Consider the following 22,164-nt stretch of genomic DNA (forward strand, 5'->3'; position numbering starts at 1 on the left):
CATTTTAGACTGTCACTGTATTTTAAGGATAACTGTTGTGACCTGGTCACAGGCAATCATTTTATAATTTATGAGGAAGTCCCTTTTTAGTGAATTATGGTCGCATCTTTATAACAAGAAAGAAGCTAATGTACAATAGTTTGAGGAAATTTTTAAATGCTACAAAAGACATCATGGTACTGGCATTAGAATGGTGATTGTATTACTATGACTTTAGGCTTCAAAGAGCTGTGTTTATGTTTGTTTCTTTCCAATCAACTGGTTTTTGTTTTGTTTTGTTTTTTTATAACTTTTTTTTAGAGTAATTTTAAGTTCATAGGAAAATTGAAGGGAAGTTTTGGCTTTCTCATCTGAAAGACAGTCCAGTATGACAGTTCCAAGCTCTACGTGAGGACTAAATGAGCTAACAAGTGGCGTAGCTCCTATAGCTCAGGGCTTGTTACATGTTAGGTCCAAGTGGATTGCCAGCTCCTTCAGAGCAGGGATTTTATATTTTATTTTTTTAAATTACTTATTGACTATTTACAAAAGAATGTATATACCTTGTGTAAAGTATGAAGGGTAATCCTAGAATGTTCCATTTGTTTTGTTGCTTTTACTTTTTTCTTTTTTTAAAATTAAATTTATTGGGGTAACAATTTCCACATACTCTCTGCCCCCACACATTCACAGCTTCTCCCATTGGCAACATCCTTCACCACATTAGTACATTTGTTATAATTGATGAACCTATCTTGACACATAATCACCTAGAGTCTATAGTTTAGAGTTCACTCCATGTTGTATTTTCTATGAGTTTGGACAAATGTATATATAAATATATATCCATCATTTTAATATCATACAGAGTATTTCCACTACCTTAAAAATTCTCTGCGCTCCACCTATTCATTCTTCCCCCGTCCCCTGCAACCACTTTTTTTTTCTTTAATAGAAGTTTCTCCTTTTTATTTGAATGATGTGGTAAGATGTAATTGCTAAAAGACTAACTCGAATTTTCTTATTCAGAATGTTACCATGATAATGACTTCAGTTACTGGACATTTGCTGGCTCTTGATTTCCAGATGCAGTTTCGTAAATGGTCAGTACTGTTTCTGGGGGAGGGATTTTCAGATTATTACAATAAATTATAAAATATTACAGGAATTTTGAGGCATGTCGGTCTTACTATGTAACTTATAATACTAAGATGACTGCCTGAGTCAGTTTAAGCTGCTATGATAAAATACCACAGACTGGTTGTTTTATAAAAACAAATTTATTTCTCCCAGTTCTGGAGGCTGGATATAGGAGATCAGCATGCCAGCGTGGTTGGGTGAGGGCCTTCTTCCGGTTGCAGACTATTGACCTCTCACTGCATCCTCACCTGGTAGAGGGTCTACAGAGCTTTATGGGGTCTCTTTTATAAGTACACTAATCTCATTTGTGAGGTTCTATCCATGACCTAATCACCTCCCACAGGCCCCACCTTTTAACACCATCACTTTGGTGTTAAGATTCCAACGTGTGAATTCTGGGGGGACACAGCCATAGTGGCCATAGCAGTGACTTAGGATTAATTGATTCATTGTGAATTTTTACCATATGTTTAGAATAAACAGCCACTTTTAGTTACGGCCAGAACGTTTTCGTGTAGTCATTGGATTGTGTTTATCCTATTGCAGACATGTATGAGAGAGTTCTAGAACTTCTTAGCAGCTTCTGTTAATCATCATGGGAAGTGAAAAGTGCGTCGTGCAGAGGATCAGAGCCCTGCTTTTAATCCTCTGGCATTTTCTGTTGTGGATCCATCCATGAATAATCTGGACCGACTGTGAAATTTTTCTCATTAAAGTGGAGGACTTGTGCTGAGGTGGGATTTTTTGTGTTTTCATTTCTTTTCTAGGCAAAGCTGCAATCCCCTTGTCCTCTTTGAAGCAGAAATTGAAAAGTACTGCCCAGAGAACTTTGTTGACATCAAGGTAGGATCTTTTAAAAGGCATATGACCCTGGAATTGAACAATCATAAAATAATTTAACTGAGTAATTTCTGTATTTTGAATGCATTAGAATTTAGAGATAAGATTTTCTACCAAACTAATCATCGTGATTTAGAAATTTTTTCCCATCCATTGTATAAATGAGGCCATTTAAACTATGTGGCCAAGGGACTGAATAAGCGTTTTTAGGAATAGTAGTTGTTTAAATTCTGAGAATTAATTCTGGTTCCCACCTCTCTCCTAGTTACAATGAAGAGACTACAAAGTACACATGGTCATTTGACAATAAATTGTGAGTTCTCAAGCAGTCAGGGCACCTATAGTTAGTTAGTTCACTGCTAATTGGGAAACTTTTGGATGAAACTCAATTAGGAGTTCATTTTTTTTTTAATCAGAATCACTAGAGTCATATGTTAGAGCTGAGTTTTAGGTCTCTTCATGCTTATGTAGTTGTATTAAACCCTCAGTCTTCTAGAAACTCTTTAATGGGTCTGTCATTCTAAGCTGGAGGATTATACTAGTTTTCTTCACTATCCTTAGAACCGATAGGGATGGTTTTCTCTGGTCTCTTTCTCACCAAGTTGGCTTATTCTAAGAACATTGTTAATGTTACCGTCAGATCTGTTTAATGTAGAGGTGTAAATTAATTGCTCTGTGGGTTGTGCTCTCACTGCTTTCCCCACTGGGAACTTCAGAAAACTCTGGAACGAGAGACTCAGCAGTGCCAGGCCCTGGTAATCTGGACCGACTGTGACAGAGAAGGTGAAAATATCGGGTTTGAGATTATCCATGTATGCAAGGCTGGTAAGCAATGCTGCTTCTGAGTTTCTGTACTTCGGTACCACATAAATAGATGATATGTGTGCATATGTGTGTGAGTGGCTTTGCCTGAGTTCCTCCCCATTTACTCTTCCTTCTGAATCTACATACCAGTCTGACTGGCTGTATGTCTTGGAGCAAGTCACTGAACCGTTGGGAGCTTTGGCTTCCTCATCTGAAAAGTAAAGCCAGTCTGACACAGTTCCAAAGGCTGTGTGAGGGCGTAGATCCTGTAGCTCAGGGCTTATTATATGTTATGTCCAAGTAGATTGCCATCTCCTTCAAAGCAAGGACTTTGTGGTTTTTTTTTAATCATATATTGAATATTTACAAAAGAACGTATATACCCTATGTAAAGTATGAAGGATAATTCTAGAATATTGAATTTGTTTTGTTTTTTGTTTTTACTTTTTCTTTAAATTTGTTGGGATAACATTGGTAATAACATTATTTGTTATCAGTAATTTTCAGGTGTGCAAGATTCTATTTGTTTATCTCTTATATTCTTTGTACAGTGCCTAAACATTAATAATTGTCGAAGTGGACTTAAACAACTCTTAACAGGGTTAATGATTTCAGATAACTTAGAGGAAGTGATGTGCAGGCCTTTAAACAGTGTGTGTGTGGGGGGGTGCTGTTTTCCCTAAGTGTTTTTGTGTTTGAAGCTATAATTCCTGGGACTTAAATACATTAATTTTCAGGACAGTGTATATGTCCTATGTTATTTTCATGACAGGACAGGAAATTTCTTCATAAGACCTTTTAATTCTTTTCCCTAAAGGTCTAAGAAAGCAAGTGAAATTAAAGTCTGAAAATGCTCACCGATAGAGTTTTAGTTAATAGCTAAATTTGCTCGGCCGTTATTTCTGACAACACTTGAGTTTGGCGGTTATAGTGAAGTTTCCCACTTAGCATGTTATTTAACCTAATCATTAAAGTAGACACCTTATAGCTTCTTGAACTGGTTTACTTTTTGTTCAAGGTAGTTAAAGACGAGAGGGGAGTGTGACTTAATTTTGACCTTGGTGACTCTGTTACACAGTAAAGCCCACTCTTCAGGTGTTGAGAGCACGTTTTTCTGAGATCACCCCCCGAGCCGTGAGGATGGCCTGTGAAAATCTGACCGAGCCTGATCAGAGAGTGAGTGATGCTGTGGACGTGAGGCAGGAGCTGGACCTCAGGATTGGTGAGGAGCTGCATGAACTCCTTTGATGGCCCACATGGCCATAGGGTATTGGGCATGTGTAAATATGTGCAGCTATTTCTTACTTTGCAGTCCATCATTTGCTTATTTCTTCTTTTCTTCCATCCTCACCTTCCAGGAGCTGCATTCACTAGGTTCCAGACCCTGAGGCTTCAGAAGATTTTTCCTGAGGTGTTGGCAGAGCAGCTGATCAGTTATGGCAGCTGTCAGTTCCCAACACTGGGGTTTGTGGTGGAGAGGTTTAAAGCCATTCAGTCTTTTGTGCCAGAAATCTTTCACAAAATTAAAGGTAGGGCTGCAGAAATTGATTATGATATGTAACCTAAGGGCCCAGGAATAACCAAGGGCACCATGGAACATCACTGGCTCTAATGAAATGTGTGATTATTTTTCAGTCTTGCTGCCCTTTACATCCTACCCCATTACAATATTCAGAATCCACTTAAAGTTTCCTCAGTGATCTTCTCTATTTTATAATCCTTTGACTTTCACTGTAATACTTCTGTGGTTATCTATCATATCGTGTGGATCTCTGAGTCATGGACTTCCTGTTTGTATTTCCCCGACAGTAACTCATGACCACAGAGATGGCATTGTAGAATTTAATTGGAAAAGACATCGTCTCTTTAACCACACAGCTTGTCTTGTCCTTTATCAGCTGTGCATGGAGGTAAGTAATATTTTTAAATCTTAATGACCTAGGAAAACTGTAATTTTCCAAGCCACTCTATCTCTGTTGGCAGAGGCGATTCTGTCCCATTTTCCCACTGAACTGTAGCTTTCAGTTTCTATCTCAAGACATTACTTTTTGGGGACTAGTTAAGAGTAGAACCCCATAAAAACAGCACTAAAGGAAAGGATCTATGGAACTTCTAGGTAAAAGCAGAAATTTAAAGAAGTGTATAGCTGAAATCCCTCCCCGAAGCAGTGTATTATCATCAGCAATTTATAAGGATCAGCTAGACCAGTCTAGTTCATAGCTTCCTAAAGCTAGAAGGAGTTTAGACAGCATCTGGTCTAACTCCTTTTGCCATTGATCAGGCGAAGTCTAGACAGAGAGAAGTTACAAATAACTGGACTTGTTTATTTTATACAACATTACATGACTGGAAGTAAAACTAGGGTAAATGAACAGAGAATGGCCTAAGAGAGTCAGTAGAGGACTCTTCCAGGCATGGTGGTCATGAAAGACATCTCAGAGCTGACATTTGAGTAAAGGCCAGAGTGATTAGTAGGAAGCAACTACAGGGGGACCTGGGAAACGCATGTGTCAGTGGAGAGAGAACAGCACAAGCAAAGGACCATGACTAGTCAGTGGCCAAGTGTCATCCCTCAGACTGCTTGTCCACTTTGTGAGGCTGCTTCCTGTCAGTCAGCTTCTTTTAACCCAGAGGCTGCACACAGTGGAACCTAAATAAAACTCGGTGCTTTCTAGGTTTGATGAGTCAGTTGTGCTCCTGGCTGTAGCCCACTGGCAGGTTTAGTATTGATTTGCTAAGGTGGGATAATGACTATTGAGCACCTACTACATGCCAGACACTATTTTTACATGTGATTTTCTTTAAACCTAATAGTGCCTATGTGGGTGGTGATGCTCTCCCAATTTTACAGATGAGGAAGCCAGAGAGAGTGAAGGAACTGTGTACAGACACAGTGGAGCTAATAAGGGACAGAGTAAGGACTAGGTCCCAGTGTGGCTGACTTCAGCTCCCACAGACCATGCTGCCTCCCAGGAGTAACCCTGTCTGTGTGCTACTTCACCCTTTGAACCTGAAGGCCACATAGCCACCTGACATGTCTGTAACACTGCACTTTTATCTGTTCAGTAAGAAAGACCTGCTCTTTTTTTTTTCTTTGCTTTACTAGAATGTGGCATCAAAAATATGGCAGGTGGGACACACTGAACTCCTTGTCAAGAATACCTGGTCCTAGTCTATTTGGAGAGAGAAATTTGGATTTTGATATATAAATATTCTCATTAACAAATCACTTAAGCTGAGTTGTTTGTACATTTGCAATCTTTTAAAGTATGAAATTGGTCTTAAGATTAAAGTTCTCCAGCTTATATAATTTCTATTTATAACTCTGTATTACAAGAATTTTTTTTAAAATGTAAGATAGGAAACTATGCTTTGAAGACACATAGACTCCAGAAAGGTACCTTAGGACTTATAAAATTGCCCCTCAAAGTCTTGGTTTGAGTGAGAAGGTGGTGATGGTGTCCACCACACTGTGGGCTACATTACGTGGTCCACTCTAACAGGCTGGAATAGGAGGTCTCTGCTGGTGGTGTGACCTGGAACGATGAGGAGGGGCTATCGCATGAAAGCTGGGGAAGATGCACCAGCAGGTTAAACTGGCCTCTGCTTTTCTTGGCTTTCTAGGATCCAACAGCAACTGTGGTTGAGGTCAGTTCTAAGGCAAAGAGCAAGTGGAGGCCTCAAGCTTTGGACACTGTGGTATGTTCTGGAGGGGTTGCACCAGCCCCTGACTTCCTATTTTTGGTACCAGGGTTCTATTGTAGACGTTGGCCTAGTGACAGGAAGCATCACCCTTCACAGGGACACACAGGAAAGTGCTTGGGAAAAACAGAAACGCCAGGAACCCCAAAACATGGGCCTGCTTGGTCTCAGTGCTTTTTTTTTAAGTTAATGAATGTGATAAAGCTGCTTAATGTGGGGTTTGGGAAACAAACCTTGCCATCCTTATATAATCACCGATATAATCTTGCCATCCTTATATAATCACCGATATAATCTTGGTGTCTTTTTTTTTTCCTATTTCATATGCTTATTTTTTACATTATTATCATTGAAATTGTTTTTTTGCATCCAAGCATTTTTCTGTTTCTTCATAATCTGTGTAAACATCATTTTACGTATCTACTTTATGAGCCTCCCCTAGAACAGGGCTTCTCAAATTTTTTGACCCCAAGAAGAGCCACCCCCATGGGACATGTCTGAGTAAAGAGGGGTGTCCTTCCCAGTCATCTCTTTGCAGGAAAATTCAGGGTATAATTCTTGTCAGGGCTAACTCTAGAGGTTGAACATGCAGAATGTGTAGTTTCAGAAATATGCAGAGAGTGGTGGGCAGTGCAATCTTTACCTTGAGTGTGACGTGTGTCCGCTCACACACGTGCGCACAGAGGGATGACAGGAAAATTAAAGATTCATCTAGTAGGTATGGGTATTTTATTCTTTGCTGGTTAAGTATGTTTGACATGTAGCCAACAGTATTGTCATCAAGGGGAAAAGACAGCTGGTTATCTCCCAGGAGGCCTGGAAGAATGATATTTATCATCCAGGGGAATTTTTGGGGGCTCAGATGGTGTTCCTGAAGTGTGATTCTCAGACTGCCTGTGTTGGAATCGGTATATTAGATGCTTACTTAAAAGTACAGATTTCCGGCCTCTTTACCTGCCCTTCTCTGTCAGAATCCCTAGTGCTCAGGGCCTGGCAGTCTGCTTGCTTCTGCACATCAGAGTCTGAGAACCACTGGACTAGGATCTGGCTCTGCCTGACAGGCCTAGAAATCTTTCTTCAGCATAGTCTTTCTCCCTCTGTGTTGACAACAGCTGGAGTGACTGGGGCCAGACAGTTCTGAAGATGTGTCATGTGGTTGTGTGCCCTCTCACACATTATATACCCTAATGTGCCTGTTGACACATTTAACAGGAGCTTGAGAAGCTGGCTTCTCGAAAGTTGAAAATAAATGCTAAAGAAACCATGAGGATTGCCGAAAAGCTCTACACTCAGGGGTAAATATTCCACATTTGGGAATGGAATTTGATGTATCTTTATCAGCATGAAATATTTTAGAAATAGAGCCTACGGGGAAACACAGACCGTCTAGATGTCACCTAAGCTCTGAAGTAAAAGAATTTTGACACTGATTTCTCTCTTCTGATAATGGAAAAGGCATTTCAAAATCTTTCCTAAAACAAGCACCCATAGAGTAAACAAGACTCCTTAGCAGCTCCCCATGGGGCTCTGGCAGGTGACAGGCAGCACTTTTAGGAGTTGTTTGCCTGTTGTAAATAATCTTGCCTCAAGGGTCGTGAGCACCCCAGTGACAGTGTGATCCACACAGACCAGTGTGGCAGCCACATGCCACAATTGACTATTGTGTACTGGAAATCTGGATTGTCTGAATTAGAATGGGCTCTAAGTGTGAAATATGTACTAGGTTTTGAAGACTTATATGAAAAAAGAATGCAAACAATCTCAATGTTTAAGTGGATAATAGAAAGTTTTAAATTATATATAGGGTCCACTTTATAGTTTACTGAGCAGCACTGTTGTTTCTTTAAGAAGCACACTGTTGCAGATGTCAGAGCCATGTTGCTCATCCTGGGCTCACTGTCAGACTGACGCTAGAGTGGGCCAGGGATGTGTCCCAGGACATACAGCTGCTGGCAAAGCCGAGCTATAGTAAGTTGCCCTATGCTGTGCTGCCCTTTTATTTATCCTTTGGCTTCTTTGTGTGTCCTAGCAAGACACACAAAGCTTCTCCCCTCTTTGCAGGGCACATCTCAGAACTTTTCTCAACATAGGTAATCAAGGTTGCCTTCAGTTGAGTTGGCTAGGTCAGACAGGTTATTGCAGGTGTCACCAGGTATATTCAATCTAATTCAGTTGTTTATAGAACAATTTCTTACTCTGTTTGTTTGCCTTTGTTTTAGGTACATCAGCTATCCAAGAACTGAAACAAATATTTTCCCCAGAGACTTAAACTTGACAGCACTAGTGGAGCAGCAGATCCCAGATCCACGCTGGGGGGCCTTTGCCCAGAGCATTCTAGAGCGCGGTGTCCCCACCCCCCGCAACGGGAACAAGTCTGACCAAGCTCACCCTCCCATCCACCCCACCAAATACACAAGCAGCTTACAGGTTGGTTTCCCTGACTCTCCTATCTGCTGGAACCCAGAGGGAGGTGAGGGGTCAGTAGTAGGATTTGAATTTACTCTGTGGGCTCTTGTAGGAACTAAGTGATTTTGAAATATCTCTTTCATTTCAGAAAAGAGATGTCAGTGTCAATCTTTCTCTCTGGCTTCTATGAAAGACCCTAATGGTGGGCTCTGCTCTCTACTTAGACCCATCCTTTTCCCCACTCTCTGTCAGCTCCCTCTCCTGCTTCACTGATCCCGCCACACCCAAACTAGGCAGTTCACCTTCCTTGTTCCCTTACACAGCCCCCACACCTACATAGAACCACCTGGCCTTCTTGGTCTTTTGTCAGCTGGAAGAATCCTATTCATCCTGAGACTGGATCAGTTTCCATCACTTTCCTAAAACTTTCACATCACCCTCCTGTCATATACCAGTCATGGTAGGGCTCTCTCACACACCTGTGCTTGAGCATGTCCCATATCCCAGTCATTTTCTCAGCTGAGGAGTAAGCTCAGCGAGGCCCAAGCCAGTAAGGCTTGTTTGACATCTGCAGGCTTATTACAAATCTAAGTAATTGTTTGTTTTTTTTTTTAATAGCACATTTTTTTTTCTGATAGTAAAAGTAGTACATGTTCATTTTAGACAATTTAGAAAATACACGACTGTAGGGAAGAAAAAAATTGCCTGTGATCTCACCTCCTACTGAGAACCACCTTTTTCCTATGCATGTATTAATATTCTTACAATAAAATTTTAACTTGGATTTATAAACTATTTTTCCATTTTATATCATGAGTATTTCCCCATATGCTGAAATATTTTAAGTATGATATTTAATGATTGCATAGATGTACCATAATGTATTTTGCCAAATCTGTTTTTGAAGGATTAAGTTGTTTCTAACTTTCTCATACATGCTATATCAAAGTTAACACTCATATATATAAATATTAGTGTGGATCTCTTATTATTTCCTTGAAATACATTCTTAGAAGGAAAATTAGTGGATACGAGTATGGACATCTTATGAGCTTTTGATAGATTGAGCCTCACCAAATGCTTGATTACCGAAGTATTAGAAAATCACCATCAACCCTGTGTGCATGACGTTGGTCTGAGGCTACTGGATGCATCTTTACTGTATGTCTCTTATGCACAAGGGGCATCTTATGCTTTCATCCTATTTTCTGCTTAAGTTGGGTTTACGTCAAAAGAATCATTTCCCAGTCTTGAAGGCAAGATGACTCTTTTGCTTATCTTTGCCTAATTAGAGTTATAAAGTTTTATTAGCCTAACCCCATAAACTCACAGTAGATTTGCCTGGCACTCTGCATTAGTGTAGGGGGCTACAGGAGTGCACAACTTTAGGCTGAAGGGTAGCCTAAACCAGGTTACACTACCAATGATGCTGAGATCCTTGAGTGGTAATATTCTGGAGGGATTTTCAGACTCTTTTCTTTTCTTCATAGGGAGAGGAACAGCGACTATATGAGTTTATTGTTCGCCATTTCCTAGCTTGCTGCTCTCAGGATGCTCAGGGGCAGGAGACCACTGTGGAGATTGACATTGCTCAGGAACGCTTCGTAGCCCATGGCCTCGTGATTCTGGCCCGAAACTATCTGGATGTGTACCCATATGATCGCTGGAGTGACAAGGTGATAAATCATAGGTCCAATAAGAGGGCAGAATCCATGTCTCACCCCATGGGCCTCAGAGGGGAAGACAATCATATTCCTGACTCTAGTGCCATTGTATGGGGCCAGGCATGTTCTCTGAACTAGGAGTTGTCTTTTGCCTAAGTGCCATGGCAGAGTGATTTGACAGATGCTTCTGCTGCTCTCTGTAGACCCTCCCTGTCTATGAGAGAGGCTCCCGCTTTCAACCCAGCACTGTGGAGATGGTGGACGGGGAGACCAGTCCACCTCAGCTGCTCACCGAAGCCGACCTCATTGCTCTCATGGAAAAGCATGGCATTGGTCAGTAGCTCGTTGTTATGGTAATTAGTAGCTCTTGATCACAACTCTAATGTAGGTGTTATATTCTTGACCTCACTTTATAGCTGAAGTGAGGCTTAGAGAAGTTAACAACTTGACCTAAAGTCACAAAGTATCTGAGTTATTAAAACCTAGATCAAAATAAAATAACTCTGCAGTCAGTGCTCTTCACTCCAGCTCTTCATCATCCATGTACAGGCATATCTCAGAGATACTGCTTGCTGGCTTGGTTCCAGGCCAATAAGAGTCTCATGAATTTTTTGGTTTTCCAAAACATATAAAAGTTGTTTACACCAAACTGTAGTGTTTTAAGCGTATAATAGCATTATGTCTGAAAGACAGTGTACATACCTTAGTTAAAAAATACTTGCCTATGGCCATGCCACCCTGAACACACCCAATCTCGTCTGATCTTGGAGGCTAAGCGGGGTCGGGCCTGGTTAGTACTTGGATGGGAGACTACCTAGGAATACCAGGTGCTGTAGGCCTTAAAAGAAAAAATACTTGCTAAAAAATGCTTACCATCATCTGAGCCTCTAGAGAGTTGTAATGTTTTTACTGGTAGAGGGTTTCGCTTTGATGTTGATGAAAACACAATATCTGCAAAGCACAATAAAATGAGCTATGCCTGTAAAGACAGGCATCTCCCATAACCCACCTGGGAGCAGGTGCTATCAATAGACTCGGTATTTTGGGCCTACACAGAGGTATGTTGTTTTATTTTGAATAAGGTACCAACATTTAAAACTTGAGAGATGCCACATAAAAATCTCTCTCTCAATCTTTTAAACTATCATGAGGTCTGGCGGCCTGAGCCTTCTATCCCACATTGACAGTTGTTTAGATTTGAGTAGCAGCCATCGCCTCTAGATGTCATTCTCCATTGCTCACACTGGGCTTCCTTCACCTACTCATTACATGCCAGGCCCCTGTGGGGTCTCAGTTTGCCATCCTGCTATTAGCCATGGGTGGCCATATTCTTAGATTTTTGTTGAAGCATTTCCTATAATTGTTTAAGAATTAAAAATTAGGTTAAAAACAAAATTAGGCCAGAATTGTTTTCCCCACTAAGTCCTATAGCCCAAGCTTTACAGCTTGCTCCCTTGTGATGAACCTGCTGCCCCTCGTCCTTTTTCACCACAACTCTGAGGATTGTGTCTGGCAAGCCTAGTCCAGAAGGGCCAGTGCTTGATGGAGAGGGAAGTGGGTGAAGGGGGAGGATGTGTTATAGAAGCAAGTCGTTTCCTCTGGGCGAAGCTGCCTCACTACAAAGTGAGTTTTATAGTTCTGTGACTTAAATAGATGTGCTCCCACCTGGAGTCCAATGGCCATCACTGGAGTATCCAGAAAGCCCATATATTTAGGCAGAATTACAGATAGTTTTCTCACCGTGATTTATCCATTAAAAATATATGAGGCCTAGGCCCTAGGGACACAAAGAGGAGTAAGGCTTAATCCTTCCCTTCAAGGGCTTGTCTAGCAGGAGAGACAAACCAAACCGACACGTTAGATACAATGTGATGGGTTCTACAGGTAACAGGCAGAGACCTTAAAACCTCATAGTAAGAATTCCCAATGAATACAGGCAAGCCCAGAAGTGCAGTCAGGGCCTAAGGAAGGACAAAGGGACAGGAAAGCACATGCCGCTGGGACGGGGGTGGCTGGGTGGGGGGTTGGAGGGTGGTTGTAGAAATGAGGCCAGAAAGGTGATTTGAGCCATGCCAGGCAGAGAGTTTTGGATGTTGGCCAGTGGTCAGCAGACAGTCATCTAAGATTTCTAGGGAAAAGAGCACCATAGAGCTACATTAAAAAAAAAAAAAAGGTAACAGCTTTATTGAGACATAATTCATACATACCATTCATTGATTTACAGTTCAGTGTTTAGTATATTCACAAAACTGTGTGGCCATCACTACAAATCAATTTGAGAACATTTTTATTACCCCAGAAAGAAACCCCATAACCATTAGTCACTCTCCATTTCCCCTTCTCTCCAATCCTAACCCCCAGCGCTAGGCAACCACTAATCTTTCTGACTCAGTAGATTTGCCTATTTTAGCCATTTCTTGTAAATGGAATGATGGAGTATGTGGCCTTTTGTAACTCACTTTTACTTACATGTTTTTAGGGTTCATCCATGTTGTGACATGTATCGGTACTTTGTTCCTTTTTATTACTGCATATTTTCCACATTTTGTTTATCAGTTGTTTTGTTATCAGTGATGGACATTTGGGTTATTTCCATAATGCTTCAGTGAACATTTGTGTAAAAGTTTTTCTGTAGACATAGTTTTGGTTCTCTTGAGTATATACCTAAGAGTAGAGTTGCTGGGTCATGTGGTGACTCTTTTTAACCTTTTGAGGAACCGCCAGACTGTTTTCCCCAGTGGTTGTACCATTTTACATTCCTCCAGCAGTGTATGAGGGTCCCAGTTGCTCCATATCCTCACCAACATTTGTTATTATTTGTCCTTCTTATTATAACCATCCAGATGGGCATGAAGTAATATTTCTTTGTGGGTTTGGTTTGCATTTCCCTGATGGCAGAGCTCTATTTTAAAAGGTCCCTTTGGCAACATCATAAAGAATGGGGTGGGTGGAAGAAGAAACCAGAAACTAGGAGATTGAGGATGTAATGATGCAGATGAGATTGTTTGTTCCTGGCCATGGCTCTGACACATGGAACTGAGGAGAAAGACTTGAAAAAGGAACTTCAAAGCTGGAGTTAACAGCTTTAGTGAGTAACTGGATGTGAGGGAGAGGTGAGGGGCCATCATGGTTTCTACATGGGCCAGATGTGACTGGAAGTGACATACTGAGAATAGGAAATCCAGGCAGAGAAGGGGCCCATGGGACACCCGGGAGGAGGACAGGATTAACCTGAGTAACCAGGAGTGGCTTTCAGGTACTGATGCTACGCATGCAGAACACATCGAGACGATCAAAGCCCGGACGTACGTTGGGCTCACCCCCGACAAGCGATTTCTCCCTGGGCATCTGGGCATGGGACTTGTGGAAGGTAAAGAGGAGGGAGCTTGCAGTGGGTAGTTGGGGAGGCTGTGTGGCTAAAGTCCCTAAGTTGTATTGTCTGGGGCTGCACAAAACACTGCTGTTTTCCTGCAGGTTATGACTCCATGGGTTATGAGATGTCCAAGCCTGACCTCCGGGCTGAGCTGGAAGCTGATCTGAAGCTGATCTGTGAGGGGAAGAAGGATAAATTTGTGGTTCTAAGACAACAGGTCCAGAAGTACAAGCAGGTTTTCACTGAAGCAGTGGCTAAAGCTAAGAAGTGGGTACCAGGACCTGCTCTTCTGTACATATAGAGGTTTAGCTGTGTGACCTTGGCCCTAACATTTCCATAAGAATAGGAGTTCTTGGGGTGATTCAGCATAAACCAGGTGTAGCTCCTCGTAACCCCATCCCTTCAGGTTGTTAAAGCCCCTCCAGCACAGTTCTTCTTCACCAGTGGCCTTGTTACCTGGCAGTGCTTTCCGCATACAGCTCCTCCCCTTCAGATTTTCTTCCTGAGTTTTGTTTGTTCCTTTCCATAAAGTTTTGTCACTATAGAAACAATAAACAGATCTGATCCAGTTATTCTGGTCTGTTGGCTTTAGAAATATCATTTTCTTGATTTTAATTCTGTCTTGAATTAGTAAGCAGCACAACCATATATCAGTAAACGCAAGTGCTGGTGTATGACCCATTTGTTCTCTGAAGTATTTGGAGGTGGCCATTTAGCAAGCAGCATGTGTGTATTTTGTTAGAAATGTTTTCTATCACGTAACAATTTTGAAAAATGCATGAGCTAGTTTTACACTTCAACCCAGTGTGTGCATGGACCCTGTGCAATTTTGTTTGATGTGAAGTCAGTGACAAGGCAGACTTACCTGCCCTGTAGCTGGATCCCTGCTGGGATCTGTCAGGAGTAAGAAGAGCCAGGGCTGCTTGATTAGTGCAGCGCTCTGTCTGCCTCCATTCTTTGCATCAGACCTATGGCTGACCTGCAGCTGGTTCCCAAGGTCACACACATGTGTGCACATAAGATTATTGCAAATGCTTTGCTGTCTCTTCAGGTTGGATGAAGCCTTGTCCCAGTACTTTGGGGAAGGGGCAGAGGTGGCTCAGCAAGAAGCCATCTACCCAGCTGTGCCAGAGCCTATCAGGAAGTGCCCACAGTGCAATAAGGACATGGTCCTCAAGACCAAGAAGAGCGGTGGGTCAGTACCCAGCTTGTGCCCCGCCCCCTCCTTTGCTTGCTCAGTACCTGCCATACTGCTCTCTGCAAGACCCCATCATTCATTTCTTTGTCACTCTTTAAAGGCAGCCTGCTGTTGCCAGCCCCTGGATAGGGTGTTGGGTATGGAACAGTATCCGACTGGGACCTGGTCCTAAAGGAATGAAGTGCTGTGGGATTTAGAGGAGGTGGGGGACTCACTGGTGGTCGGGCTTCTGTTCCCTATAGATTGCAACTCACTCATCCAGTGTGTGGAGAATGGTGGAGAAGTATGAGCTTCAGACCTAGGTGTGTGTGGGGTTCAAATCCCACTTCTGCCACATATAAGCTTTGTACCCCAAAGCAGGTTACTTAACTACTGAGCCCCAATTTTTTCTTCCATAAACTCAGGGCAGTGGTGTTTACCTCACAAAGCTATAGAAAAGGTGAGGATTCAGTGAAAAGGGTCAAGGGTCTAGCACACATCCTGATACGTTAGAGACACTCAACAATACTGCTTCGTTACTCTAATTTTGGCTCTGAATTGGGTCTGAACATCTCAAATCCCTCTTCTTTTTCAGTGCAGTGAGTCAGAGTGGGCAGTTTACTCCAAGGCTCAGGTTACCTGGCCTGACCTAGCTGCCCAAGCCAGCACCTGGCTGCTGAGGGAAGTTCACAGCAAGAGTGGTGGACGGTGGTGGCAGCTAAGGATTATCATGAGGAATTGGTTAGGGATGGTGTGAGAGCACTCAATACGGAGTCTGAACAGAACCCTTGGTACTCAGCTGGTCCGGGTATTTGTAGGTGGGTTGGTTATTTTTCAGTAGAAAGCAGAGTCAGCTGTAGCTGTTTCACTTTTTTAGGGAGATGAGAAATAAATGCAGGCTAGTTTTTCTGAGTTATTCATTAACAGTGACATTTAAGTGTCCTCCATAAAAATGAATGTCTTCTTTTATCAGCTGAAGAAAAGTTTGCCAGATGGGTAATAGCCTAGGACTGTTTCCTCTTACCTGTGGTCTGACGGCTCCTGCCTCACCGTGGTCCCCATGCCCCCCAGGTTCTACCTCAGCTGCGTGGGTTTCCCAGAATGTCGATCGGCTGTGTGGTTCCCCGACTCTGTGCTGGAGGCCAGCAGGGATGAAAGTGTGTGTCCAGTGTGTCAGCCACACCCTGTTTACAGGTGAGCTGGGTGCCTGAGTCAGCTGTAAGAGCACAGGTGGAAAATTTCCAGGGACTTTAATTCCTAGTTAGGAAGCGTATTCGCTGTGCTCAGCAGCAGCCAGGTCAACAGGCCTAAATTAGTTCAGGTCCCATAGATGCCTTTGTAGGCAAGGAAACCAGTCCTGGGGACAGGTTCCTGGGCTGGCTCAGGAAGAAGAACCATGAAGGCCCCCTTTCCCTGCCCTTCTGCTAGATTGCCTCTGTGTAGAGTGTAGGAAAGTATTCATATGTTTAATATCATTTCCAAGCTCCTTCCAAAAGCCCAGAGTCCTCATTTAAAACTGATCCTCAAACTTTTTGGTCACAGGAGCCCTTATACTTGTAAAAATATTTGAGAAACCCAAAGAGCTTTTGTTGTAGGTTCTGTTTATCATTATTTACCATATCCTAAATTAAAGTGGAGACATCTTCTAAAATTTAGGTTATTTGTTCATAACAGATGCACTGTATAGTAAAATAACATGTTTTTAGACTAAAATGCCTATTTTCTAACCTCCCAAATTTAGAGAAATGTATGGTTTTTCATTTTTGCAAGTCTGTTGTCTTTAGTAGGAGAAAGGTGATTCTGATCTGCTTTTGCAATCAGTCAGCTAAGTTTATTGCATGTATTGTAGGCTCCAGCAAACTCTACTGCACACACTTGGAAGAATGAGAGAGTACAATAGATATAACTTCTTAGTGCTGTTACAAAATATTTTTTACTTCACCTTGAAAAGGCCCAGGAGCCCCCAGAGGCTGCTGAAACACAGTCTGAGAACCTGGTACAGGGGAATGAATCTTTTAGAGGCTCCTTTCTGTATTGCAGTCTTAGATTTCATCTGTCTCCTACTCTGTACTCTTATGAAGATTGGAGGGACCAGATGGTTGGCTGGTGACTTATGTGGGCTTTCTGGGGCATGGGGATGCCAACGGGAGACCTAGGATGGGCACAGCCCTCTGTTGACCATGAAGACTTTTGTACCTGGTAGTTAATGTTTTTTCTCATCTTCTGGCCTCACTAGGTTGAAGTTAAAATTTAAACGTGGTAGCCTTCCCCCAACCATGCCTCTTGAATTTGTTGGCTGCATCGGTGGATGTGATGAGACCCTGAGGGAAATCTTGGACCTAAGGTTTTCACGGGGCACCTCCAGAACTTGCCAGCCAGCCAGCCAGCCCTCTAGCCATCTCCAGGCTAACCAGTCCCTGAACAGAGTCCACAGTAGCCAGCACAGCCACCCTCTGCCTCCTGACACCAGGCATACTAGGCCTTCAAAGGCTCTGGCCCAGAATCTACCATTGCCTACTGCTGCTGGTGAAAGCAACTCTGTGACCTGCAACTGTGGCCAGGAGGCCATCCTGCTCACTGTCCGGAAGGAGGGGCCCAATCAGGGCCGTCAGTTCTATAAATGCCATGGTGGCAGCTGCAACTTCTTCCTGTGGGCAGACAGCAGCCATCCAGAAGCAGGAAGGACTCCTTCCTCCACATCAAGACCCCTAGACGCCTCACTTGGGCACTCATCAGGTTTAGGGAAACACCCAGGTGGGTTTGGCAACTCTGGTAATGACAGTGGTGGTGGCACAGCCTGCCTGTGCAGCCAGCCCGCTGTCAAACTGACTGTGCAGAAGGATGGACCCAACAAGGGGCGCCAGTTCCACACATGCTCCAAGCCAAGAGAGCAGCAGTGCGGCTTCTTCCAGTGGGTGGACGAGAATGTGGCCCCAGGTGAGAATCACAACCCTTCCCTGTAGCACCACTGCAGGGAGCAGCTCCAGAGCTGGGCCTGGCGTGGGGCGTTCAGATCCCTGCTTCAGAGACTGAAGGCAGGGTGGGGCAGTGGTGGGAGCGGGAAGATGATTGGGTTGCCTTGCTCCTCCAGCTCCTCACATGATCATTTTCAGCAAGATAGTGAATGGCAGTCTTCATTCCAAACCAGAGGGTGACTGTCATGAGTTGAGTAGCTTGCTATGTGCTTAGCACTATGTTAAGTAGACTATATAGTAGGCATCGTCCATCTTTACCAGGTAAGCATGTGATCAGTTTTACAAATGAGGAACGTGAAGCCCCAACAAACGAAGTGATTTTGCTCAGAGTCACACAGTAGCACAGCCCAAGATTTGAATGTAGTTCAGCCTAATCCCACAGTCCTATTCTCCTATAGCCTTTGTAAACCATGCAGAATCAATAGCCTCATTTCTTCAGATGAAAAAATTGGCCCTAATGTCTAGGAACCTACCTAAGGTTACATAGCTTGGGTCTGGCACCCAAAAAATGAGTATGTGAGAACTAGCACCCAGACATTGGATCAAGGTAGATCCACCTGAAGGCACTTTGAAATGATCCCTGCCTGCTGCAGTACATATAGCAGAAGCTTAATTAAAATATCTGAAAATCACCAAAATACCTGGTGGTGGCTTTGTCGTTGTATAGATCTGGTTCCAAAGCCCAGCTGCCTAACCTTGAACAAATGACTTGGCCTCTCAGCCTCAGTTTCCTCAATAAGATGGGCACCTGCCTACCTTTGTTAAGGTTTCTGTTTTATAAAGAAGTTTAGTTAGTCTCAGACTATGGTTCTCAGACACATGTTGCCAGCTCTGCATGTACAAGAAGAACCTAGAAGGCTTGGTAAAAGCATAGGGCTGGCTACCAGTGCGGGAGGAGGCCAGAGACAGCCACTGAAGTGATGGACCCACATTAGAAGTGTATGAAAGATAGTTCAGGTATGGAAGAGCTACTTGTCTCCCCCACTGGAAGGAAGTAGTGTCTGACCTCTGGATAATTAAGCAGTCGGTAGTAAGAGGCCTGTTTAAGGACTGCAAGGTTCCAGAACTCAGGTGAGGTGGGAAGCAGTTGTCAGTCACAGGCTCACTTTGCTGCCTCACCGACATAACCTCAGGCCAGTTGCTTGTTTTCCACTTCTGTAAAAAGGGTGTATACGAAGTGACAACAGTGCCCTCTTTACCAGAACAGTGAGAGTGGGCCAAGGCCTTCAAGAGCTCAGGGTTCAGGTAGTGACACATTTTGTGTTGACATAGAGTGAAGGGAGCCTGGCCTGTGGGTTAGCTGTGACTACAGAAAGGTTGGGAGGATACTCTCCACCCACTGGGGTAACCTGTATTTTCTTTCTACTTCAGTGTGTCCTTCTAAACTCAGCCTTTCCCTGACTCTTCTCACAGGAACTTTTGGAGCCCTACCCTGGCCAGGAGGCAGAGGAAAAACCCAGGGACCAGAGTCCAGAAGCAAAAGGCCCCGGGCCAGTTCCGTAGACACAGGGTCCACGGCCAAAAAACCCCGGAAATGCAGCCTTTGCCACCAGCCTGGACACACCCGTCCTTTCTGTCCTCAGAATAGATGAGGGCAGGGTAGGGTAGAAAGGGCCACTTCTTTGGACCTGCCCCTTTTGTTTCAGGAATGAATTGTTTTCACTAGGACCAGGTGGCCCTTCACTGCCCTAGAGGCACTGAGGAAAGTGGGAGCTACTGGAGTCTGGCTCGCTTGTGTTAAGGAGTGAAGATCCAGACTGCACTCTCAAGAAGTCCACCTCTGTTGGACAGTGGCCCTCTGCCCAGGGCTCAGGAATGACTATGGCCACCACTGAGAAGTCACAGAAACTTCCCTGTGATCCCGGCACGGATTGTTGCAGTTAGCACTGTAGAGAAGCTGGTAGTTAGCGTATTTGGCATTGAGGTCCATGCATTCCGCAGCTGTGGCCACCAGAAAGCCCCTTTGAGGGACTGGCACTCCCATTGCAGGCTCTGGGCAGCCTGGAAAGGGTTTCTCTCTACACATTCTGAGAATGGAGGATGTAATTCAAGGAAGTTGTTCTTGTCCTAAAATTGTATCTATAGAAGCAGCTTTTCCTCTTTTATCTAGAAGCTGCTATGGCTAGGACACTTCCAGCTCATGTGCCTTATAATAAAGAATTCTACCCCTTTACTCTGATGGGTATGGTGCAGTATCTGGTGAACTGTGGCAAGAACAGCAGGTACAGACACCAGCCAGTGCCCGAGGGATGTCTCGCTAGCCTCTAGCCCTCGTGGCCTCCCCTCCCAGCCCTTGCCCTTCTTCCTTGTTCACATGGTAAATAGTAAGCCCAACTTCCTGCAGAGCAGAGAAAGCTGATGCAAGATTCAAAATACTCTTCATCTTCCACACCTCCAGAGGTTGCCACCTTCCTTATTTGCCTTTACAAAAGGCTTGTGAATGATACATAACCATATTGGCTTTATTTGATGGTGTAGAAGGTAAGCAGAAATGGGTTGTGAGTTGCCCAGAGTCACATTGCTAGCTGGTAAAGAAGTGAACTATCCTCAGGTCTCGGGACTCCAGGCCTTATGCCTTTCAGTTAGACCAATAGTTCTGTGCCCTCGTTGGACAGCAGGGTGGAGAATTTTTATAAGTGCAGATAGAGACCTAGACTTGCTCCTGGAGCACCTGATCAGTGAGTATGGGTCATGGCCCTGCATATGTGGGTTTTCTCCTCCCCTAGCCCTGGCAACCACCAGTCTACTTTCTGTCTCTGGTTTTACCTATTCCAAACATTTCATATAAATGGAATTATACAGAATATGACTTGTGTCTGGCTTCCTTCACTAAGGATGGTGTTTGCAAGGTTCATCCACATGGCATGTGTCAGTTCTTTATTCTTTATGACAGAATGATATTCCATTGTGTGGATGGACCACATTATAGTCATCAGCTGATGGATGTTTGGGTTATTACCTTTTGGCTATTGTGAATAGTGCTGCTATAAACATTCATGTACAAGAATTTGAAAAAAAGTTTTGAACACCTGTTTTCAGTTCTTTTGGTGTATGTGTAGGAGTGGAATCACTGGGTCATGTGGTAATTCTATGTTTGATTACTAAGTGATTTTCCAAAGCAGTTGTACCATTTTATATTCCCATCAATGATGCCCTAGGGTCCTTTTCTACACATCTTCACCAATACTTATTTTATTTTTACTATGGCCACCCTAGTGTATGTGAAGTGATACCTCATTGTGGTTTTGACTTGCATTTTCCCGATGACTACGGATGTTCAACATCTTTTCATGTGCTTTTTGGCCATTTTTGGAGAAATACATCTTTGGAGAAACGTCTATTCAAGTCTTTTGCCCATTTTTCAATTGGGTTATTTGTCTTTTTGCTGTTGAATTGTAGGCGTTCTTTATAGATTCTGGATACTAGATGCTTTTGTGGGTTGTAATCTTTCCACAGGTAACTCCTGTGCTTGCCAAGGTCAAGAACCGCTGGATTGGGCTGTACCAAGGACAGACCCAGCTCAGGTCCTGACGCTCCACCAGCCTGCTGTGCTTCCCTGGGCTTGTGCCTTCACCACTGAGCCTAAGTGGTTTCATCTGTAACACGTAGTGGTGGTCAGCTGGAGGCTCTCTGGTGGATGGCAATGTTCAGGCGCAATTGCAGTGAGAACTTCACAAATATAACCTGTGAGGGAGTTTTCCATGTCTCTTGGTGACTCACTCAGGCTAGTAGCATTAATGCACCGAGAAATTGATCCTTCCCCCTCCAGCGGTGACTGGAAAAGTTTGAGCCCTGTCTCCTACAGCTCACACAATGTAAGACTGAAGAGAATATGAGCCCTGTCTGAGACTAGGAACTGGGCCAGGTGGTTGACACCATGTTTTTCAGCTCCCCTGCAAGAGAAATTTTGGCTCTGATGGATAAAATGCCTTCCCCTACAAGCAGCTAAGTGGAAATTAAAACAGTCTTTGCCTCCATGTCTATACCTCAAAGCTTTTGGAGAATCCACACCATTCTCCATCCTGAGGTGAGATCCTGCATGGCAGGGCAAGAGCCACCTACCATCCCCTGGAGAAGAGGAAACCTCTCTGATGCCTCTTGAAC

General features: G+C 43.5%; 1 protein-coding gene and 1 non-coding gene across 6 annotated transcripts in view; both read left to right on the plus strand.

Moving 5' to 3' along the window:
• TOP3A (DNA topoisomerase III alpha) overlaps positions 1-21,078 on the plus strand; it is a 28,411-nt gene extending 7,333 nt beyond the window's left edge. For 2 of the 5 annotated variants that reach the window (XM_011359054.2, XM_023530002.1), the window contains exons 3-19: positions 1,009-1,082; positions 1,887-1,962; positions 2,676-2,784; positions 3,842-3,985; positions 4,122-4,292; positions 4,573-4,673; positions 6,388-6,462; positions 7,678-7,760; positions 8,685-8,892; positions 10,362-10,547; positions 10,739-10,868; positions 13,792-13,905; positions 14,010-14,175; positions 14,960-15,103; positions 16,157-16,279; positions 17,322-18,022; positions 19,474-21,078. In XM_011359054.2, coding sequence (XP_011357356.1) covers positions 1,009-1,082; positions 1,887-1,962; positions 2,676-2,784; positions 3,842-3,985; positions 4,122-4,292; positions 4,573-4,673; positions 6,388-6,462; positions 7,678-7,760; positions 8,685-8,892; positions 10,362-10,547; positions 10,739-10,868; positions 13,792-13,905; positions 14,010-14,175; positions 14,960-15,103; positions 16,157-16,279; positions 17,322-18,022; positions 19,474-19,652 — 2,784 coding nt within the window. In that variant the 3' untranslated portion in view covers positions 19,653-21,078. The other 3 variants (XM_011359055.2, XM_023530001.1, XM_011359056.2) reach the window with 3 other exon arrangements.
• On the plus strand, positions 11,256-11,374 carry LOC111738919. Its single transcript, XR_002780039.1, has one exon. It is a non-coding gene; the product is annotated as a 5S ribosomal RNA (ribosomal RNA).
• Positions 21,079-22,164: the final 1,086 nt, after the last annotated feature.

Source organism: Pteropus vampyrus, unplaced genomic scaffold (assembly GCF_000151845.1).
Source record: "Pteropus vampyrus isolate Shadow unplaced genomic scaffold, Pvam_2.0 Scaffold44, whole genome shotgun sequence".
NCBI lineage: Eukaryota > Metazoa > Chordata > Mammalia > Chiroptera > Pteropodidae > Pteropus > Pteropus vampyrus.